Genomic DNA, 20,487 nt, shown 5'->3' with positions numbered 1-20,487 from the left:
AGACGCCATCCATCTTGCCTGCTATCTGTCATCTGCCATCTGGGGGCAGCTGAGCTTTTAAAGCTTAGCTCCAGGCAGGGGTATGGCTGTGTGGATTGCAGGTTAAACCAATACAGTTGGGAGAGATTCTGAGTTCTGCCTACCTTGGTCCGGGTTGAAGATCCGGAAGACCTCAGGGCAGCTTACAAGGACCATCTCACCTACTTGAGCTGGCTTCCAACATGTGATATTGTCCCACATGCCAGGGCAACCTGGAGGAGAGAGCCACGGTGAGAGAGTGCCTGACGATATATACTGCACATGCACACAAGTGCACACAAGCCATGACCAGACACAGATACACATCCCACATATGCAGGCACACATAGGCACGACACAAAATATACATATTATAGATGTGTAGACACACATGCTCCACTGGAATGGTTAATTTTAAATATCAACTTGACCTGCTTTAGCATCACCTAAGAGGAAATGGTGAGGCCATCCTCTGGTGATAGCGTGAGCATCATCAAAGAAGATTAACTAAGGAGAGAGCCACTGTGAACATGGCGGTACTATCTGTGGGTGGGCAGGAGGAAAGGAGAAAGCTAACAGAGCACTGGCACACACACACACACACACACACACACACACACTCACACATGTACGTGTACACACACACACACACACACCATTTCTGTGCTTCTAAGGCACCATAATATGAGCTAAGCTGCTCTACTATGCTTCCCTGACCAGAAACAGAGTCCCTGAGACTGGGAATTAAAATAAATCTTTCTTCCCTTAAGTTATTTCTATTAGGTATTGAGAGCAGGTAATAATAATAACTTATAGCCACACACCATACACAGGTCACATGCACGCGCGCGCGCACACACACACACACACACACACACACACACACACACACACACTTAGCATGGACTGCTGAGATGCTAGCCCTACAGGGAGCAAAGAGTTTACAAGGAGAGAAGGTAAGTCTTCTTGTGTGAGGAAGGTTTGCTCCTATACTTGGAAAAACACCCCAAGTGTAGTCCACAAAGCCATTGCGAGAACTTCGGGGCAGGGAGCTCTATGGAAGGCCTCCTCTTCTTGTCACGGATACCTACATTCTCCCAGCCTCCATACCATTGTGGGGTCTGACCTTACAGTCACCTCCTCCGTGAGGCTCAATTCTCTATGAAGATGGAGTTGAGGCCAGACCAGGTGGCCTGAGGCTGCATCCCACAGCCCACCTCCCTCCCAGCACAGGCCTACAACAGGGAGCTGCTACCCACAAAGCTGGCACGTGGAGTGAGGTCACAGCTTGCCCATATGAGAGAAGCTTGGAAGTGACTGTGGAAAGACTTGGGACAGGAAGAGGTGATGGAGGCAGAGTCCTTGAGGAAGCCAAGGTCAAAGCCTTGTTGTACAGATCAGCTGGCAGAGGGAAAGAGACAGGTTCACAGTAAGGTACTCAGGAATCACCAAGTCTTCCTGGGGCTGAGCAGTGAGGGAGAAGAGAGTAGCAGGTGTGACTAGTTCTGATTAGGTTTGGTGGCTTCTGGGAACCTCTGTCTTCTGTATATTTTCTCTCCTCTGGCCACCATCTCTCTGCCCTCCTTTACACTGCAGCAACACTCATCAAGGTCAATAACAACCTCTTTGCTGCCAAATCTGAAGAACAATTTCAACTGCAGCCAAGCTGGACTCTGCCCACTGACTTGCTACAGATTCTGGAAGTCATCCTGTCTTGGGCTACCTTCCCACTCACCTTAGATGAGCTCATCCTACTCAGAGACTTAACAGAATTACATGTAGACATTTCTAGTCTTTGGCCCCCAGCCATTCTCTAAGTTGACCCCAGAGTCAGTTCTTTGCTGCATGTTCCCACTCTGAGGGGCCAAAGCCAAGTCAAACCAGGAGTCCTACAGTCCACCCAGACCCCCCCCCCCAAAACTAAACCCACATCTGTTTCAGACCAACTAGATACCCAAGAGTCACTTACTCCATTTACATCATGTGTGGCATCAAGTCTTGCTTGGTTCCCTCCAGACATCAATGGCATCATAGCTGCAGCCTCTTCCTAGATCTCCCTCAGCTAGGAGCAAAAGCCTTTCCAAATATGCTATCTTAGTGACTCCGTATCATCAACCTTGAAAATCTGTGTGCTTCACACCCCAGTTCCTAAGTATGACACCTGTTGTCCCTATCCTTACCTCGCCTTCCCAGGCTTACTTCCTCTTGAGCACATGAGCAGTGAGACAAAACATGTCTATTGGTTGTGAGCCTAGCCTTTAATGGATGAGCCATCTCTCCAGTCCATGAGTCATGTCTCCCAAGGAAAGGATGTGAAGAAGAAGAGCAAGGAGGAGGGAGCCCCAGACACTGCACTTGGGGTTAACAAAGGAAGCATATGCCATGATACAGTGGAGAGCGTATGACAGAGATACGGTGGGTTGGAGAGGGATGCAGAAACATGGGAGTTCAGAGAGCAGCACAGAGCCTCAGGAAAGTGACCTGACCTATATATAGGGAGTCTACAGACAGAAGAACCTGTGTCCCATAGGGAAGTGAGTGACGGCCCACTTACTGTCTCCCAGTACTGTCAGGGGGACTAATGAGTTCCTATGTAGACAGTTCTATGAACAGCACCACACTCCATATATGTTGGAGCTGTCACTGACCTTAATTTCATAATTTCCACTAGATGCTTCTGGGAATCACTCCTTAGGAGAGGGGTAACCCCTCTGGGGAGATTGAAGCTCAATGGCCAGCTCTGAGAAACTTAGAGGAAAGCTGAGCATGCAGAGGAGTGGCCTGGGGTAGGTTTCATGTCATCCTGGTTCTTCAGTCAAAGTCATGACTTGTGGTAGCAGAAGACATTCCCAGCTTCTAGATCTCTCAGAATTTAGCTCTTGCCACTCTGGAATTCACCCTGTCAACACTGGGCTATGGCATCCTGCTCATACAATGACACCGTCTAGGAGTCAGGAAACAGGCTAGAGATCTGTATGCTGAGTCCAAGTGGACAAGGACTCAGAGGACCAGATGAGGAAAGCCACCTGTCTCAACAAGCAGCTATCAATGATTCCTGTCTACCCAGGATGCCTCGCCAGCACAGCACAGTTGGCTGTGACATCATGTCCTTGAAAGAGACCCAACAGTGCATCTTTGGCTGCCATGCCCTGTGCTGACTGTGAAATGCCCATGGTGTATGACCATGTCTGGCCCATAACCAGAAGCCCAGGCCAGCAGATGTTCCCGTAATGTAGGACATTAGGCCCTGGCACAGCCAGCTGCCATTCCAACTGACAATGCTGGGGTGAGAGGGCATGAATGTGAGGGCTGGGTGCAGGGAGTGGCAGCAGGCAGGATCCAGAGCTTTGGATCAAAGGTAGAGGCGGGGTAAATAATTGGTGTCCTTAGTAAGAGTTTTCTGAGTGCCTCTCCTGTGTTAGATGTACATGAATCTACAAGAGGACAAAAATGGAGCAAAGGCAGGGCCTCCCTTCTGAATCTGCCTATGTGACACCAGATTTACGTTGTGGTCCTCTCTGCTGTGATTCACAGGCTAGTGTCAGAGAAGGGACTGAGTGACTGTCAGTACCCTAAACTGGATTTTCCAGAGCTGAAATCTGGAACTCAGGACTCGCTGGTCCCTGAGGAATAGCAAGTGCTATTGGGACTACTTTCTGGCACATCTGCCAAGTTCCTTGCCTGGGATTCCCAATGATCTACCTGTCACAAGCCTGGAAACTCTCCCAGTCCTTCACTCTATCCCCAGTTTTGTTTTCTCACAAGGTCAAGATAGGAAGAAAGCCCAGAACAAGATCCCTAAGACCCCAGAAGCTATAAAGACCCCACTCATAGCAACTGACCCCCTTTGGACTTGAGAGACGGGAGGCAGGTTCACAAGAGAATCTTGATGTTTTCTAGCTGAGGACAAAAACATATGTCCCTAACCCACACGCAGAATGCTAAGCCCTTGGAAATGAGATCAAAGAGGTGAATTAGTCTCCGATGCTACTCACAGGGCCTCTACTACTTTTCTATCTCTTCCTTCTCAGTAGCACCCTTGAAACTATATACAAAAGGTATCAGTATTCCAACAAGGAACCTGGTCTCTTACTGTCCAGGAAAAGCTAAATTCCATCTCCTCACTACAGCTAATCATACCAACCTATGACTTGTTAGAAGCAAAAGAATGCCACTGTGCTGATCTTTGGATTTGAAAGTTGGGTTGTAATTGCAGCATATCCTGTGCTCCACTGACTTATATACAAAGGTGGTAAGAAAGCGCCACTGATGGACGTCATCCTGGCATCTGACTTGGGCGCCTGATGAAGATATAAATGGGTGGGAAGATGGCTGGATAGGGGGGATGGATGGATGGATGGATGGATGGATGGATGGATGGATGGATGGATGGATGCATGGATGGATGGATGCATGGATGGATGGATGCATGGATGTTTGAATGTATAGATAGGTAGATGGATATGTGGGCAATGGGTGGGTAGATGATAAGTAGAAGGGGAGATGGATGAATAGACTATCACAATAAAAGGACTAGTTAGCAGTCAAATGGTGAGAGAGTTTAGACAAGTTGAAAATCATGTTTGGTCTCACACATGCTGGATTTGAGATAGTAGTAAGAGTCAAAATTAAACCAGACACGAATGGGTGAGGTGGCCAGGGTAGGCAGATGATTATCCAGTGAGAAAGAGTGAGAAGAATACACAAGAATGCCAAGGTTTAGAAGTGGAGCTGGCAGAGAAGGCTGCAGAGGAAAAGCAGGACAAGACAGTGACACAGCAGCCAGGAACACAGGTTCCAGAGAGAAGATGCTCAAGCCCCCACCTCTCTGTCCTCCTCTAACACAGGCCTTGTTTCTTTAGAGCTAGCTTTATTTGGTGCCTCCCCTACCCAAACCCCTCTTCCCTATACCCCAGTTCTGCACCAGCCCCACTCTTAACCCTCCCAGCTCAATCTACATGACCCCACTGAGGAATGAGAACACTATGGGCCAGGGAGTGCTTTGTACACTTTGTGGTCTGTGCCCATAGTCCCTCTGACATTTCATGTTGAGCAGCAGTGACTCCTGTGACAGTAGGGGTTGAGGGAGTGACAGAATCTACTCAGGCATAGAGCTGAGAGAGAATGCATGAGCCATTAGTCTTTGAAGGGAACAGAATGAAGAGCTAATCAGAGGTTGTCATGGTGATGATTCTGTCCAGTTCCACATAGAGTTCAAAACTCATGAGCCCAGAGACACCAGAGTGACAGACAAAGCCACCAATCCTCCCTTCCTTTCAGGACCCATCCAAAGATATTCAGGCTTTCTTAAAGAAATGCCTTCATTTGAGCATACAATTTCAAAGTGAAAAATTCAATTTCCTGAAATTCACTTGACAGTCAAGGTTTCTTGTTTCATCGAATGAGCAGTCCTCCCCGTCCCCATCTCCTTCTGATGATGTGAGGGAAGAAGCAGAGCTGAAGGCAGCAGGTCTCCAAGTGTTACCTGAAGCCAGACACACACCTAGTAGCCTCCAGGATTGCAGATGCTCAGATCTAGGTATGAGATACACTGGGACCACCCAAAAGTCTGTGCTTAACAAACCATCAGGAGACTGATACATGCTTGAGTTCTGACAAGACCAGCTTCTAAAAATATGAGTCTGAGCAAACCCCTCAGTCAGATTCCTATGAAGCCTACTTAGGATGAGTTTCTCAGAGCAAGGGTCTGTTATGATTGGGCCTGGTCAGTGTTGGAGCAGCTACAAGCCCAATGGGGGTGGGGAGCTGGTCAAGGCACCTGAATGTTATCTAGGACAAGTCTAGAAAGGCAACATGAAGACCTCTCTCCTGACCTGCCACAGTACCTCAGGCCTTGCTCATCGATTGCAGCATGTGGCATGTACTGAAGACTGGCCCGACCAGCTCTTCCTGCACACAGGAAGGTTCCCATGCTCATAGCCCAAGGCCCTGCAAAAGAGGAGGTGCTTCTGGCTACCATCTAGACGAACAAGCCCTGATCCAGATGGAGGGACCAAAGAATGGGCCTACAGGGGCCAGTTGTGCATAGACCGGCCCTAACACCTTCTCCTCTTCCTCCTCCAAGGGCACTGGCAGTGCGGCAGAAAGGGAACTCCCCAGTCAGTTCTGGGCACCCACCCAGAGCTGGCTGGGACTCTCCATGTGACTTGCCAGTGACAGCACCTCTGGCTCTAGCCGCTTCGTATGTCATGTGGCAGGGCCAGGCTCAGAGCTGGCTGAGGTTCCATGCAGGATCCAGGGATTTGGAATGAGAAATGAAATAGTGAAATAAACCTCCATCCCTGATCCTCCTCCCAAGAAACCCCTGCAACGCATGCCCAAGATGAGGAGGTGGTACTTCCAACCCTGAAGGACAGGAAGGTGAGAGAGTATGGAAACCACCACACAGTGTCATGCATGGTCCCTGCTTCCAAGAAACCAGGCTTTCGCTCCAACAGACCCAGCTCACTAGATATGTCATGGCTGTCTCCTTACCTATTCTGGAGCTGAGAAATCCCTGCCACCTGCATGCCACCACCATGTTCAAGTCACGCGTGGGTTTGTGGGGATGCTGGTGGGAACACCCCCTCATGGCCAGTCACGTGTAAAAGCACATGTTACATATGGTGCAAAAGAACTGACCATGCTCTTGGCCCACAGATCTATTGGACTGTACGTTTATCATTACTTCACAGTGTAAAGCATTGCTCCACGTTACATAGGCTCATGTCTCCTGTTTACAGTCTCTTGACTGCACAGAGTGCTGACCAGATGATCAGGGTCTGTCTGTATCCCTGCACTGTGTGGTGATTTCAGAGCCTGCCCAGCCACAGCATCCCCAGCTGGCCCTGACACTGAGAAGTGGGTGTGTGTACATATGTATGAGAGCTGTGCTGCGCTCACAGTCCCGGGCACTGAAGCAAACTGGCAGGCTTTCTCCTTCATTTTCAAATGTGTCTCAGAGTTATCACTACTTTCTGGTGGTGTCTGTGCTGGTAACTGCTTCAGGGACAACAGAGTTGGAGTGGCGTGGCAGGAGGAGAACACAGTTGACTGAGTCCCTACTCTACCAACCAAGGTTAACAACACAGCATAGCTCTTAATCCTGTGTCACGTCCAAGTACAATGAGATCTTAGCTCGGTTTACCTGCTCCATGCCCCTTTTCTCTCATACCTGACATCACATTGGCCCAGGAGTAGGGGTGCTTCACTAGGGTGATTAAACTTGAATACACTTTACAATCAGCAAGAGACTAGCTCTGAGTCCAGATGCTGCTGACCTCGGCTGTGTGTGGTGAAGGGCCGTTCACTGACACCGTAAAGTGTTCCTAGGGACTTCAATAGCACAGCACAGTACAGTGAGATGATCCCTGCTTTAGGGACACAAGACTGCTTAATTTGAAGATCCAGGTGAAAACACCCCTAGAGGCAGGCATGAGGCCCATATGAGGCTCAGAAGACATGAAGGCCCTCCCTTGGAGGCTGACAACAGAGTTTAGCTGTCCTAGACCCTGAACCCTGGCAAGGTGCCCAGCGTCTGCCTGTCCAGATGCTTGTTTTTGCAGATCACATCACAGGACTTTCAGACACAGACATGACAAATGCTACACTCAGCATGGCCTTCCGCAGGGGGCTCCATTCTTCTGCCCTTGCCCTTCCTTAGTAGCACCTACCACGACTGCAGCACTTAGGCAAACACCTTTGGCCTTGATAAGGCTCTGCTCTGAGCAGTGCAGGGCCCTCTTGAACACAAAGTTAAGTCCTCCTTCTCCTCCACAAACTTCCCTCCTGCTATGTGTCCAACAAAAAAGAAATCTGTTAGCAGAAAGACTTTGTGCTCTCCAACTGCAGCACTGGAGGGGACTTGGGGAGCTGGTACCTCTGGATCTATCCCAAAGTATACACCGGCTGTATCACACCCTGGTATAGGCTTCTTGATGGGCAAGGAAGCAAGAAAGAGGCTCTCTGCATGGGCAACCTCATGTTCAGGTGGAAGGAAACACCACTGCTCATTTAGGCTGGCAACATGTAGATGCATGAACACTGAAGACACACATCTGCTCTGCTAGGGCCTGCTCTGTAAGCGCTAGCCCACAGTTCACGCCTGTATTAGTTACACCACCCCTACCTAGGCTTCTTCTCTCATCCTCTCTCCTCTCCTCAGCTCTCTGAAGCCAGAGCTGATTCTCAGCTCTCCCTTCTCTTTCAGAAAGCCTTTCCGGGCAGTTCCAAATGGCATCTACCTCTGATGTAGCAGAGGGTGAGAAGCCTGGAGCTTTCCACACCATGAGATAGTGCAGTGACCCTGAAGTCCTCAAGCCGCTGCAGCTTCCCACAGACTACAGCTGCTAGGCATAACTCTCCTCCACATTATATCCAAGAAAACTAAGGCATCACATATCTTCAGAAGGTGATGTGGAAGTCATCCCAAGGCTCACAGTGTGCTGTCCTGGAGTGGCACGTTCCAGCGACTAACTCCCCCAATTCAGGCTCCACTCGCCTTAAGCAAAGTGCAGACTCTCCTTGCCCCCGTCCCTTCATCTGTGAAGTAGGAATGATTACAAAGGCCCTGAGCCTTCAGTGTTCTCCTGCTGCTCCGTGCTCACCTGAGGTCCAACGCCCACCCCTCCCTTGGATTGGTTTTCATAGCTCTACTTCTCACCAAAAGCTCCTGGGAGCTGTTGAATGTCATGTCAAGATTCTGGTTTAGTCTGAACTGTGGTTTGTGGATGTTCTCCTCAAAGGTCCTCTGGGTGTCCCAGACTATTCAATCCCTACCTGCTCCTCCCAGTCCTCACCTCTTCTTCTCTGAAGCTACCAGAGGAGCCTCTCCCACCACCACCCGCCTATCCTTTCATTAGGGCTATACTTCATACCTGTCTTCTTTAGCCTTAGCCTTCAGACGAGAACACTCTGTGGGCAAAACTGTCTTGTCAGGTCCTTTGGCCCAGTGTTCAACTGGGAAGTGCAGTTAAACTGTACACAGCCTCACACAGTGAGCCCTCATCTCTCTCACCTCCCCCTCTGAGAGACACCATTTGGGACCAATGACTCTAAGTAAGGAGGCAGGCTGCGTGGGGTCTGCCCACATGTAGACAGGCACTGGATAGCTATTGCCTTCAGACCTTTCCCACTCACACAAACAAGTCACTTCGATCGTAGATTCTTCACACAGTTCTTCACGGTGTACCCGTCTGCCCGCATTCCTTAGTCTCCCTGGTTGATATGGGCTAAAGTTCACTTTTTACTCTGGCAGCAAAACATGTTGGGAGCACCTTCCCCTGGCCGATCTCTGTGAAGGAGCAGCTGGGATGAAGCTGGCCCAGCAGGAATTCTGTTTAACTGGGCTACAGATTAATAAAGTCTTCAGGCAGATGGTTCTCAGAAGGCGAGTCCAGAGGGAAAGGTGTACCGTTAAGGCTGTAGTGGAGCCCCACCACTAAGTAGATTCAGCCTGTTCTGCAGGCCAGAGCAGGAAAAAGCATAGCATCTCCAAGATGCCCACCTAACCTCCCCTGCTCCTCGGGGGAAGTTGGAAGAAGACTCCTGAGTCTTACCAGGAGCTGTGCCTCTCCATCAGGATGTGAACTTGTTAGGAGGCACTTTTTGAAACCCTTGGAATCACTTAGAACAGACAAAAGGTATCTTTGACCACACATCCAGCATCTGATACAGCAGCCCCCATACAAGCCCCACATTAGGGAAGACCCTGGGATTGACTGTGGCTTTCCACCCTGACTTCTGCTGGACCCAGAAAGTAGGAAGTGACCCCACAGCCTTTCCTCCAGCTGGCCAGATAGTCTAGAGCCCAGCCACCATAACAGCTGCATTCCTGGGGTGGCTAGTCCCAGGTGGCCTTTGCACAAGCTCGTTGACAGCTGCTACCCAGACCAGACCCAGGAGCAACAGTGGCCACTCTAAGCCACCCGCAAATCCCAGCTCAGACTGGTACAAGGAGAGCCACCTAATGTCACCAAGAATGGCAGATATGGAGCACTGTGGTCTCAGCCAGCATTCTACAGACTTTCACACCCTTCCACCATTCTTGCAAGGCTAGCTTGTGTGTGCTGAGGACACCAAGACTGCCTGCTGCCCACTCACCTGGGGAAGACTCGTTTAGTCCCATCAGGTCGTTGGCCCTCTGGATCCTCTCCAGGCACATGGCTTGCTCCTTCTTGAAGATGCAGTCAGAGTGCATAGCAATAGCCTGTAGGATATGGGGAACAGACGATGAGGGTAAGGAGCCCACTGACAGCCCTTGTGCTTTAACTCAGAAGAGTGTTAGGGACGGATGTGGCAGGAGGGTGTCAGACCAACATCTGCTATGTTACAGATACCATGAGGGCTATCCCCAGACCCCAACTCAATGTGGGAGTCCCGCAGGCCCCCAACCCTCAGTCTCCATGCTATAGTGACTAACAGTTGCATGTGCTGCCCTCTAGTGGCAGGGCATATGTGTGCGTGCATGCTGGAGGCTCATAAACATGGGGGAGGAGGAACTATTTTTGTTTACATTCTTTACTCTCATAAACATGTAACCAAGTCTAGATGTTATTTAACTTGCTCCAAGTCACATGACTTGGTAAGCAGTGTAACAGGATTTGAATCTGACGTCTGGCTCCTGCTGCACTTTATGGGGAGGTGAGGGCTGGTAAACTGAGAACTATGGGAGCAAATGCCCAACCACTGCAGACAAAAGGGAAATGGTAGGATTCAGGGGTCTCCTCTCCACTCTATTTTTCAGGAGGAAAGAGAAGCACAAGGCTCAGCTCAGGTCCCACAGCAGCTCCAGGGACTTCACAGCCACGCCCTGCTATCATGATAGATGTCTAAGTTCATTTCCATCAAACCCTAGGTCAAAAATGATTCTCTTGGCAAGGAACCTGAGCTGTCACGGGCCATGTTCCATGACAGATCTAATCCCACCTGCTCACCGAGAGCGAGATGTGCATGTCCTTGGGACACACAAGGAGTTACAAATCAGGAGTAGGATGGATACCTCAGGCTCTGAGGAGAGCCTCATCCTGGCCCAAAATAGAACCAAATGGAACCTTCTTCCTTTCTCTCCTGATCTGCACCCTTGCTCAAAAGAGCTATGAACAGAGGACAGGATCCTGAGTTTAGGTGTCAGAGGGCCTCACAACATGGGGACCAGAAGACCATTCTGTGGCCCTAACCAGGAACCCTGAGCTAGCAGGATACTGTGTCACAGTAGCCAGATACTCTAAGTGTCACAGCACATGTCACCATCTTAATAGACTTGAAAATTCTGTAACAAGTCTCAGCCCAATCAGCACCAGTCTGGAGCAAAGTCGTTTATCTAATTCACACCACAGAAGCATGGGGTGGGGTGGGGTGTGTGTGGAGAGTTTCCAGGGACAGGGGAGGGCTGTTGGCAGAAATGCCAGCCTTGGGACAGCTTGGCTGAGAGTACACAGAAGTCACTGGGTCTCCAGGTGGAGGCTCAATACAGTTGCAGAGGAAGATTCTGGGCCCTTACCACAGGCAGCAGGAGAGCAGTCAGGGAGAGCTGCAGGACTCTGGCCATGGTGCTTCCCAGCCACTATCTCTGGCTATTGTTTCCAGACTTGGAGATTCAGTCACCGCCTGCCACTGTCCACTTGCTGGTGGGAAGGAAAGACAGCACACCATGTCACCTGCGGCAGGTCCCCAGTCCAGGCTTCCAGCCCCGGGTAACCCTCGGGGCCTTAACTCCCTCACACTTCCATTCCACTCACACGAGTTGAGCACCATCTGCACTGCGCCCACGGTGGGGCACCGAATGTGGGTTCACGCCATCTCAGACACCAGGCTACTGGAGCACTCCAGAACAGCTTCTTCCTCTGCAGAGACCAGCTGTCTCCACGTCTCCACATTCTCTGCTTCCACACAGAAACAGCGTTTTGGCTGGCATATGCATGCCCACCTAACAGTGACATTTACCAGGCTCCCTGGTTCCCAGGCATAAGCGTGAGCCTCTTGTGCAGGGCACACATGTTCTCGGCTCCTTCTAAATACAGGGCCCACATCTTCCATGGCAGACTGAATAATGTTCCGGGGGGTGGAGAATGACAATGGGATAGAAGCCAGCATCCCTGAGCAGACCGTGACAGCAAGACACCTCTCTAGCCTGTGTGACCTAGCTAACTCCACGCAGCTCTAGTATGGAGAAGCAAGCTCCTCTGCCATCTGTTCACTCTGAAAGGGCCTCTTTGCTCTCAGTGCATAGTTAGGACAAGTACATTCTGGTCCGCCCTGTCTCACTTCACTTTGGCTTCTGAAGGGCATGGTCATATCACAGTGCCGCTGGACCTCAAGGACAGTTGAGTGAGGACCAGGGCCCTAGAAGGGACCAGAGAAGCTACAAATAATTGGAAACTGGGGAAGCCAAACTCACACTCAGCCTGAGCCTGCTCTGTTTCTAGAATTGACTATTGACACAAATGCCTGGCCACTCAGGAGCTCTGCACTGGGAAAGGTTTGCCCTTGGATGAGAGCAACATATATGAGGCCACTCACTGCAGCAGCCACATGCTGCCCCTGCTAAGCAGATCGCTGTCGTCCCTTCAGAGCGATGGTGGTTATTACTCCATTGCTGTAGGAAGGATTGTTAAGTAGCCCTATCAGAGCACAGCTAACACACACACACACACACACACACACACACACACACACACACACACACGCTTCACTATAGAGGCCACGAGGAGTTGAAACAAGCTTGTCGCCTGTACCCCATGTACCGTGTGGGTCCAGCTTTTGTCACCCATGCCTCTGTGCCTTAAGTGCTTGGTCTTAACACCACTTTCAACCTTTTTGGGCTCAATCGGGAACAGATATCCAAAATAAGGAAGAAAACCAGTGGCAGGAAGAGAAGAGAGAAGACTGCTTCTCTCCAGTGTCCATCTCACTCACTCAGAGATGGTAAGGAGATATTGGCTCGCTGATAAGTACCGGGAAAGGGGGGCAGGTACAGCTGGGTGGACTGGGAGAAGCCTGGGAATGAAAAGGGGTCAGGCACACAGGCTCGAGTGCCTACATCTCCCCCGAGACCCCATACACTCCTGGTAGTTGCAAGCACTTTGCAACACTGGTGGTTCCTCGAACGTATACCATCTCCTATACCAGTCTGAGATCCCAGGCCCTGTCTGCAGAAATCACCTCAGGCTTGGTTAGGATGGGAGAATATCTAGTTTTGGTGACCTCAGCAGGCCTCAGTGAGAAAGGCCATCTTCCCCAGCTAATCAGGACAGAAAAACCAGTAAGAATGGGATATCCTGAGAGCTCAGGGGTTACTCTTGAGTAATCTCAAGCAGAAGACTCCAAAACAGAGCTGTGGCCCCCCAGGGAAGCCCTTCAGAACCAGGCTGTCCCCAAACACGCCTTCTTCCTCTGTATCTCAGACCCCCTCAGCCTAGTGCAGCCTGGGGCCAGGCTGGCCCTCCAGCTGACACCAAGTAGATTATAGTGGGTCTACAAACCTTTGTGAGAACCTTGGGATGTACACAGGGACAAAGAGCTGCAGCTTTAAGGCTCCCTCTGGTGGAGGGAACATGGCTAGAATGGGGGAGACACCCTCTTCTCTCCCCAAAACAAAGGAGCATCAAAAACATGTCATGTGCACAAACACTAAAGCACTTTTATCCCCAGGGCTTCCAGTTGAAAGCTCCAATATGATCATCTGTGATGCCAACTTCCCTCCCTTCTTCTCATATGTCCCTTCATGGAGACCCAGAACCACATACCGTAAATGTTCCTGTGAGGATACCAGCTCAGACACATCACCCCTGCCTCCCCAGATATGTACAGGGACCCTCAGTTCTGTGTGCACTCTCCTAGACAGATCATAACCCAGGGAGGTAGACATGGCGCTGACACAGGAGCCATGAATACAAGCAAATGAGTATCTCAGGTGGGGCAAGCACTGAGCAAGAGCCAGAGTCCTGGATACCATTGCTGCCCCACCTGGTCTCTACCACAGCGGTATCAGGCTTCTCGTCCTGTCCCTGGAGATGTCACAGAACACTACTCTCTGCTCTTCTGGGTGCTTCTCTCCTGTCCCCGCTCTTTCCCAGTAGCATCTGGTGCTTGTTTTCCACAGTGTTCTGTGGGGCACAGGCACGATGTTCTGTGGGTGGCCTTCCAAGATGTGACACACCAACCTGATGCTCCTCTCTACCCAGGCTACATCTGCCTCAAAACTCCTCAGAGATGCAGGTGTTCCTGTCAAGGAATGTCTGGCCACCACAAATCTGTCAAGCGCCCCACCCTAATGAGGGGCATTAGGCCCTTTCACTTGACTACACTGCATGTTTCCACTCTCTCCCTGGGGTTCAAACTGAGCCAGGCAGGTGGCTGAGTGGACAAGGAAGCTCTGCCTCCAAGCTCTTGGTGGAACTGAAGTGGGAAGTTTCCCCTGGAGGTTTTAGTCTTGACCCCAGGCGAGATACTTAAGCTTCCTGCTCAGCCTCTACTTGTCTCCAAAGTGGGAATGACAGCCAGGCCTGATCCACGGGCAGCGCTTCGAGGATGTGCCACAGCCCAGAATCTGTGAGGTGTCTCCCTCTCTGCATTCATGATTCTTCTGCCACTGTGCTTGTCACCTCCACCCTGTATCACATTCACTGGGAACAGCCAGCCAGCTACACTTTATCTCCTAATGGCCAATACTTACTAAGTACTCAGAATGTGCTGGACACTCCTCCAAGTTGAATACCCATCAAGTCCTGTAACTTGACTGACACTTATGAAGGAGCTCCTGGAAGTCTCCTCATTCTATAGGAGAGGCGACAGAGGCACAGAAAGTCTATGCAACTTCTCCAAGGTCACACAGAAAGCATCCCAGAGAAGAAAAAAGTGACTCCAAACCATATATGCCCCCTTGATTTCTGCTGCCCTGTCACTCATAAGGGAGCCTGTTGAGCCCCCATGTGACTTCTCACACCATCAAGGTGTGTAGATCCTCTGCTACTGGCTGCCATAGGCCTGTGCAGATGCAGGCTTACCTGAACCTGCCTGGTCGTCAGGAAGAGCAGCTGTGAACAGAATATTTCAGTCCCGCCTCAGATCAACTGGAAAAGCCACCTCATCATGGTAAACCTATGACCAGAGTAGGAAGGTGTTTCCCAAGGTTACGTGGAATAGAGCCTAGAGATGGGCCTAGCAGGGATGGGATGTGGACTGGGCTGCAGGAAGTGTAGGAGACCCCAAAACATGCCCACTTCTCCACCTAGAGAAAGTCTGCCCTCCCTGGACCTCACAGTCCTAAGGCCAAGCTGAGCAGGAACTGACAGCCAGGGCTGCATCACCAGTCAGCACTGAAGAACTGGTGACTCACAGGCCTCGAGACTTTCCTCGTCAGAAGAAGGTGGGATCTGCAGACCCTTCGGCACCCTTACTACACCAAACCCAGCAGAGGCCATCTGACACTCTCAGCGGGGACGTGGTTTCTACTGCAGGCTGCTTACAACTCCTCCCTCAGCTGCTCCAGACCCTCAGTTGAAGTCTGGTATCTCTCTGCATCCTTCCTTACCCTGAATTCCTTTGCCCTGTGGAGCACCTATAGAGGACTGAGCACAGCATAATTCTATCCCTCCTCTCTCCACACAGCCCTGGGTTCCAGACATGCCCTGCACCAGAGCCACCTTTAGAGCAAAACTCGGGAGGTGAGGAGGGGAAGTTGGAGCCAGTCTAACAGCTAGGGACACTAAAGGACTGTGCCAGGAAAAGGGGTAGCACTGAGTGAAAAAATATTGCTACACCCCCACCAAGGGAAGAGATTTTCATGGCCGGTGAGCAGAGCCATTTGGGATAAAGACAAGGATGATGGAAAGTGGGCAGAATTCTGAGGTTCTGGGGCAATATGACAGCAAAGTATCCCTGGAAGATGTGGCAGGAAAGAAAGGTCTCAAGAGGACAGCAGGGCAAGAGAGAAGCAGAGGGGGTGAGGGTGAGCTTGCTACCAGAGCCATAGGTTCCCAGTGAGGAGATTCCAAGCTGTGTGGTGGCTGCCAGTACTCTCAGCCAGTACACCACATGCCCATCTGCCAGGGAGAAGGTGGAGAAAGCCAGGTACTAACTCAGAATCCAAGGAAAGCTGGGAGGAGAGAGGCCACTCCAGCCTTGGAACACCACCTCCGGGAAGCCCACCAGTATACTTACTTATTCTACCCTCTGGCTCCAGCTCTGAACAAGGAGCTCCTCTCTCCTGCCTAGGCTGTTGAGGTCCTGCCAAGTTTACTGTGAGATCCAAGGTGAGATTCTGGGTTATCTTCTCCCTCATAAGAAGAACAGGAGAGGGGGCTCAAGAACTAATTAGCGTACTAAGACAACATCACAAGTATTTGGTGTGTGCTGTCTCTGGTTATACTGCAGGGATGGGGCCCAGAGCACAGTGGAGACTTCCCCCAGGACTGACAAACAGACACCTCTGGAAGACCAAGGAGAACAACTAATACTGAGGAATCTTGAGCTCCCAGGCCAGAAATCCTTTCTTTAACCTTTTGGACCCTCCCACTTCTAACTTTCCATTTCAGGAGGTAGCCAATCCTTCTGGCTGGACAGACTCACTTTGTTCCTAATTTTTGAAAAACCAGTACAGTTTCTAAAGAGTAGATTTTTAAATGAAGAGTGAATTGAAAGAATTGAGTTGCCTGAAAAACAGATTGCATGAAGTTAAAATATTGGGTGTCTGCAATGTTTGCTAAAACATAGTCAGGTGTAGTTTCTGTTCATATGTCCTCTGTGCAGGACAAAGACGTTCCAGTCAAGTGCAATGCCTACCGAGTCTAACATATTAGCTAAACTCACAGTGGGGAGGGGGTTACAAAACAGTGTACACACACACACACACACACACACACACACACACACACACACACACACACACACACCACCTGGACATTCATTAAGGTTAGCTTTGTGACCAAGTGTTCCCAGATCTTTCGTGAGAATGTCTTTCTGTGGCTGCCTTCCTCTCTTTCATCCCAGAGCCAAGGCAGGTGTCATGGGAAGCTTACATGCCTCCCCAGCTGTGTGTCACTCCTCTGTGTGTCAGCGTGGGGGTGGTTATCATTGTGTGCTTCTGACGGCATCCAGAGCTCAGTACAAACACATCACAGCTAAGGGTTTTCCTGCCTCCATGTTGCCAGGCAGCCGGACCATGAGGTCCAATCCGTTCAGGCGTAGAAGCCCAGTTCCTTCTATTCAGAAGTGGCCGGAAGCTTCTGAGGCCCCTAAGCCTTCTGGGGGTAAAATGCATCCACCTCTTCTACATGGGGCATCACAGCTCTGCTCACACATATCCTCAGGACCTTCAGTCACCAGGGTCAGCTCCAAGGTGAATGGCTCTCAGGTGAGCATGGTGCTCCTGATCCTAAACAAACCTCTCTGGCACTGCATTGGGCACCCTGGGTCCTGCCGTTTAGTCAATGCATCCTGAGTAATGAATGAAAGGCATCCCTGCTAGACCAGCTCTTGGTGAGAAAACCACATGGCCTTAGCTACTGTCCTTTCTAGACTCTCACCTGTATACTGCTCGGTAAACATCCACTGAGTACATGTCACCATTGAAAACAAATGGAAAGAAGGAGTGTCCAAAAGTAAGAGCATGACAGAGAGGTAACCACGTGAGAAAACAAGAGGTCCAAAGTGCCTCCCCAGTCAGCCCCTCTCAAGCCCGAAACACGAACAAAACAGGATGTGAAAACCAGCTTTAGCCTGACTCAGTCTTGGGAGTGCAGGAAAAGGTCCTCCTCCAAGCTCACCACAGACATGTCCCTCACTACACAGAAACAGACAGATCCTTAGGGATCTCAGCACAGATGCCCCACCACCCATGAACCACTACCGACGGCAGAAAGTAGGAGGGACCACATCTGACTCCCAGTCACACCACACACACTTGTTGATGGATTGGTCAGAAGACCTGGCTCAAGGCTGGCTCCAGCATGTCCTGTCTTTAATTTGTGTGTTCAGATTTTGGCTTGTGTCCAGACTGGGACCTTTGCCTGTTCTTTCCAAGGTCAGTGAGGAGCAGGAGTCCTAGGCCTGCACTTGGGAATGGAGGCTCCTCCAGACTTACCTGCCCACCACAGCAGATGCATCTCAAGGCCTTCTGAACAAACCTAGAGCTACCTGCTATCCCTGGGCTCCCAACGGCTCATTCACAGTACCTAACCCTTTTCTCAAACCCACAGCCACCATCCAGCCTCCACCTTGACCTTCAGAATGCTCTGCCTCAGTCCAACTGCAGTCTCAAGGCAGGCTGCCTTCCACATCCTCTCTCTGGGCTCTAAATTCTTACACACCCTCACAGGAATGCACCTGTGCTGCCACAGGGAAAAAAATCCAAACAGATGCCTGTTTCTCTTTCTTTGGGGCATGAGGGAATCATGGGACACGTAGCCTGAAGTAAAGAAAAGTAGCCACACCACCGCTGAAATGGACTGGGGAATTAGCAAGACCCATTCTCATGCCAAGATGGTTCAGAAGGCTCTGAGCTCCTAGAACTGAAGCTCCACTCCTTAGCAGCGAGTGAGATGCCATCACCATCCCTTCCTGTGTGCTTGCTCCTAGAGATCTAGTTCCATGCACTGATGCCTGGTTCCTCCGACCCCCAAACCTGCCATGCTCTTGCTGATGATATGGCCCTGCTCCCAGCAGCCAGCTAGCTACTGCAGAGCCGAGGCCTTTAAACCAATCATCTGGGGTCTCCGGTGGGCCCACTTCAGCAACCCCACTACCACAGCGATTTTTTCCCCACAGGCCCTGCAGGGCGTTTCCTTGTTAGACCACCAAACCCCAAGCATCTCTTACTCAACCTCTCTGGGCTGCGGGGGAAGGAAACGTAGGACTCTGCTTTTTAAAACAATGCCAAAGGTTATCTCCATTGGGGGACAAACTAAACTGATCCCTATCCTACCTCCGCAGCACATAGCTTGTCCACCCCACAAACTCCCCGCAGACTGTAGAATCGAGTCCCCAAGAGACCCTCCAGCGTTTCCTTCCAAATCCACGTAGGCGCTTTGATCTGCCCTGGAGACAGAGAGATAGATCTCTTGGGGTCTCCCTGGCCTCAGTGTCATCTGTGCCCCTTTCTAGCACCAGAAAAGGCTGGAGCAGCTAGGCCGATATTCCCTGAGTGGTCTAGAGTGATGCGCCCCAAGCCACAGTCCGACACTTGGATGGGGCAGAGAGAAGCGTAGACAGCCTGCGGCGGCGGGAGAGGATGGGTTCTGACTCTGCGGGGCGCTGGCCCTCGCCCGTTCTGGGTCGGCGAAGCACGCGGCTCCTGGAGACCTCTAGGCTGAAGGAGGGGTCCCAGGGCCCCGCTGGAGAAGAGTCTGGCGCTGGGCGAGTGCGGGGCGGAGGGACAGGCCAGGGGTGGTCCTTACCTGCTGGTCTCCGGGCCGGTCCAGACTGCTGGGCGCCGGGACTGAATGTGCAGGAGGGCGCGCAACCCGCGAATCCGCGCCCAGAGCCGCACCGGCTGGAGCGTGTGCGCCGCGGAGCGCGCGCCGAGCCTGGTCTCTCGGTGCGTGTGGCCGCGGGCAGTCGGGTCTGTGTCCCTGCGCCGCGGCGTGTGCGTATTGCACACCGGGACCGCGTTGCTCCAGAGCCTCCGCCAGTCGCAGCCGGGAATCGGAGCGAGGCGCCCCTCGTCTGCTGTCGCCCACCCCGTGCTGCTTGGCCCGCTATGTCCTGCGGGAGAGGCGCCGCCTCTGCTGCGCAGCCAGGCCCGGGGCCGAGGGAGGCGACAGACCACCGCCTCCCCGGCGGACCTCGCAGGCGGGGGGTGGGGTGCAGACCAATGAGCGCCCGGGGGCGGGGTTAGGCCCGGGACAGAGATGGGGAGCTGGATGAGGACCACCGCACTGACACAAGCCAGAGCTGCGGCAGAGACCCAGGGCGCGGAGGCGGAGGTAACAGCCCCCCTTTGCCAGTTCTGTCGCAGAGCTTCCGGGCTGAGTTGTGCCTTCCTCGGGGCTCACCACCTTTCTGTCCTACCGCAAAACATCCAGGAGGGAAAGCCCTCTCACTCTACTCTCTGTGTCCAAGCCTCCTTTGGCAACCTGCCACCTGAGCAAGTCCCAGGCCCTTTTTGGGCGCTTCTTTGCTCACAGTCTGGGGTCTGCAAGGGTTGGATTGCAGGTGCCTATCTAGATGTCCTCAAATGAGACACCCCCGAGAACACCTCTATAGCCAGAAAAGGAGTGGTGGTGCTTATGGGAAGTGTGTTAAAAATAAATGAAACTGTCCTGCCAGCTCTGTGAGTTTGGGTGTGTGGCCTAATGTTTCTGAGCCTACACTTCTTCACCTGCACTATCGTCATCGTTCCTATTTCTGGGGTCATGAGAACAACGTTGAATAGGAACAGTTTGTGTGCCAGTAGTGAGGTTGTACTAGGTTCGCAAATTCACTGAGGCTAAACAAATCACTATTGTTGTTGGTGATGTGGTCTGGTCACCC

At 51.5% G+C, this 20,487-nt stretch overlaps 1 protein-coding gene across 16 annotated transcripts in view; it reads right to left on the bottom strand.

Annotated features, from left to right (window-relative positions):
* The window catches only part of Adcyap1r1 (ADCYAP receptor type I), a 48,803-nt gene extending 29,130 nt beyond the window's left edge, over positions 1-19,673 (bottom strand). For 6 of the 16 annotated variants that reach the window (XM_063285463.1, XM_039106996.2, XM_039106999.2 and 3 more), the window contains exons 1-4: positions 19,413-19,552; positions 11,519-11,642; positions 10,120-10,225; positions 144-251 (exon numbers count right to left, since the gene is read on the bottom strand). In XM_063285463.1, the coding sequence (XP_063141533.1) occupies positions 144-251; positions 10,120-10,225; positions 11,519-11,566 (262 nt within the window). In that variant the 5' untranslated portion in view covers positions 11,567-11,642; positions 19,413-19,552. Of the gene's footprint in view, positions 1-143; positions 252-10,119; positions 10,226-11,518; positions 11,643-15,023; positions 15,118-16,179; positions 16,296-19,412 lie in introns of all 16 variants that reach the window. The other 10 variants (NM_001270579.1, NM_001270580.1, NM_133511.2 and 7 more) reach the window with 4 other exon arrangements.
* Positions 19,674-20,487: the final 814 nt, after the last annotated feature.

The sequence above is a fragment of the Rattus norvegicus genome, chromosome 4 (genome assembly GCF_036323735.1).
Source record: "Rattus norvegicus strain BN/NHsdMcwi chromosome 4, GRCr8, whole genome shotgun sequence".
Classification (NCBI taxonomy): domain Eukaryota; kingdom Metazoa; phylum Chordata; class Mammalia; order Rodentia; family Muridae; genus Rattus; species Rattus norvegicus.
Note: the sequence above shows the minus strand (reverse complement) of the source record. Positions and strands in the feature narration are given on the sequence as shown.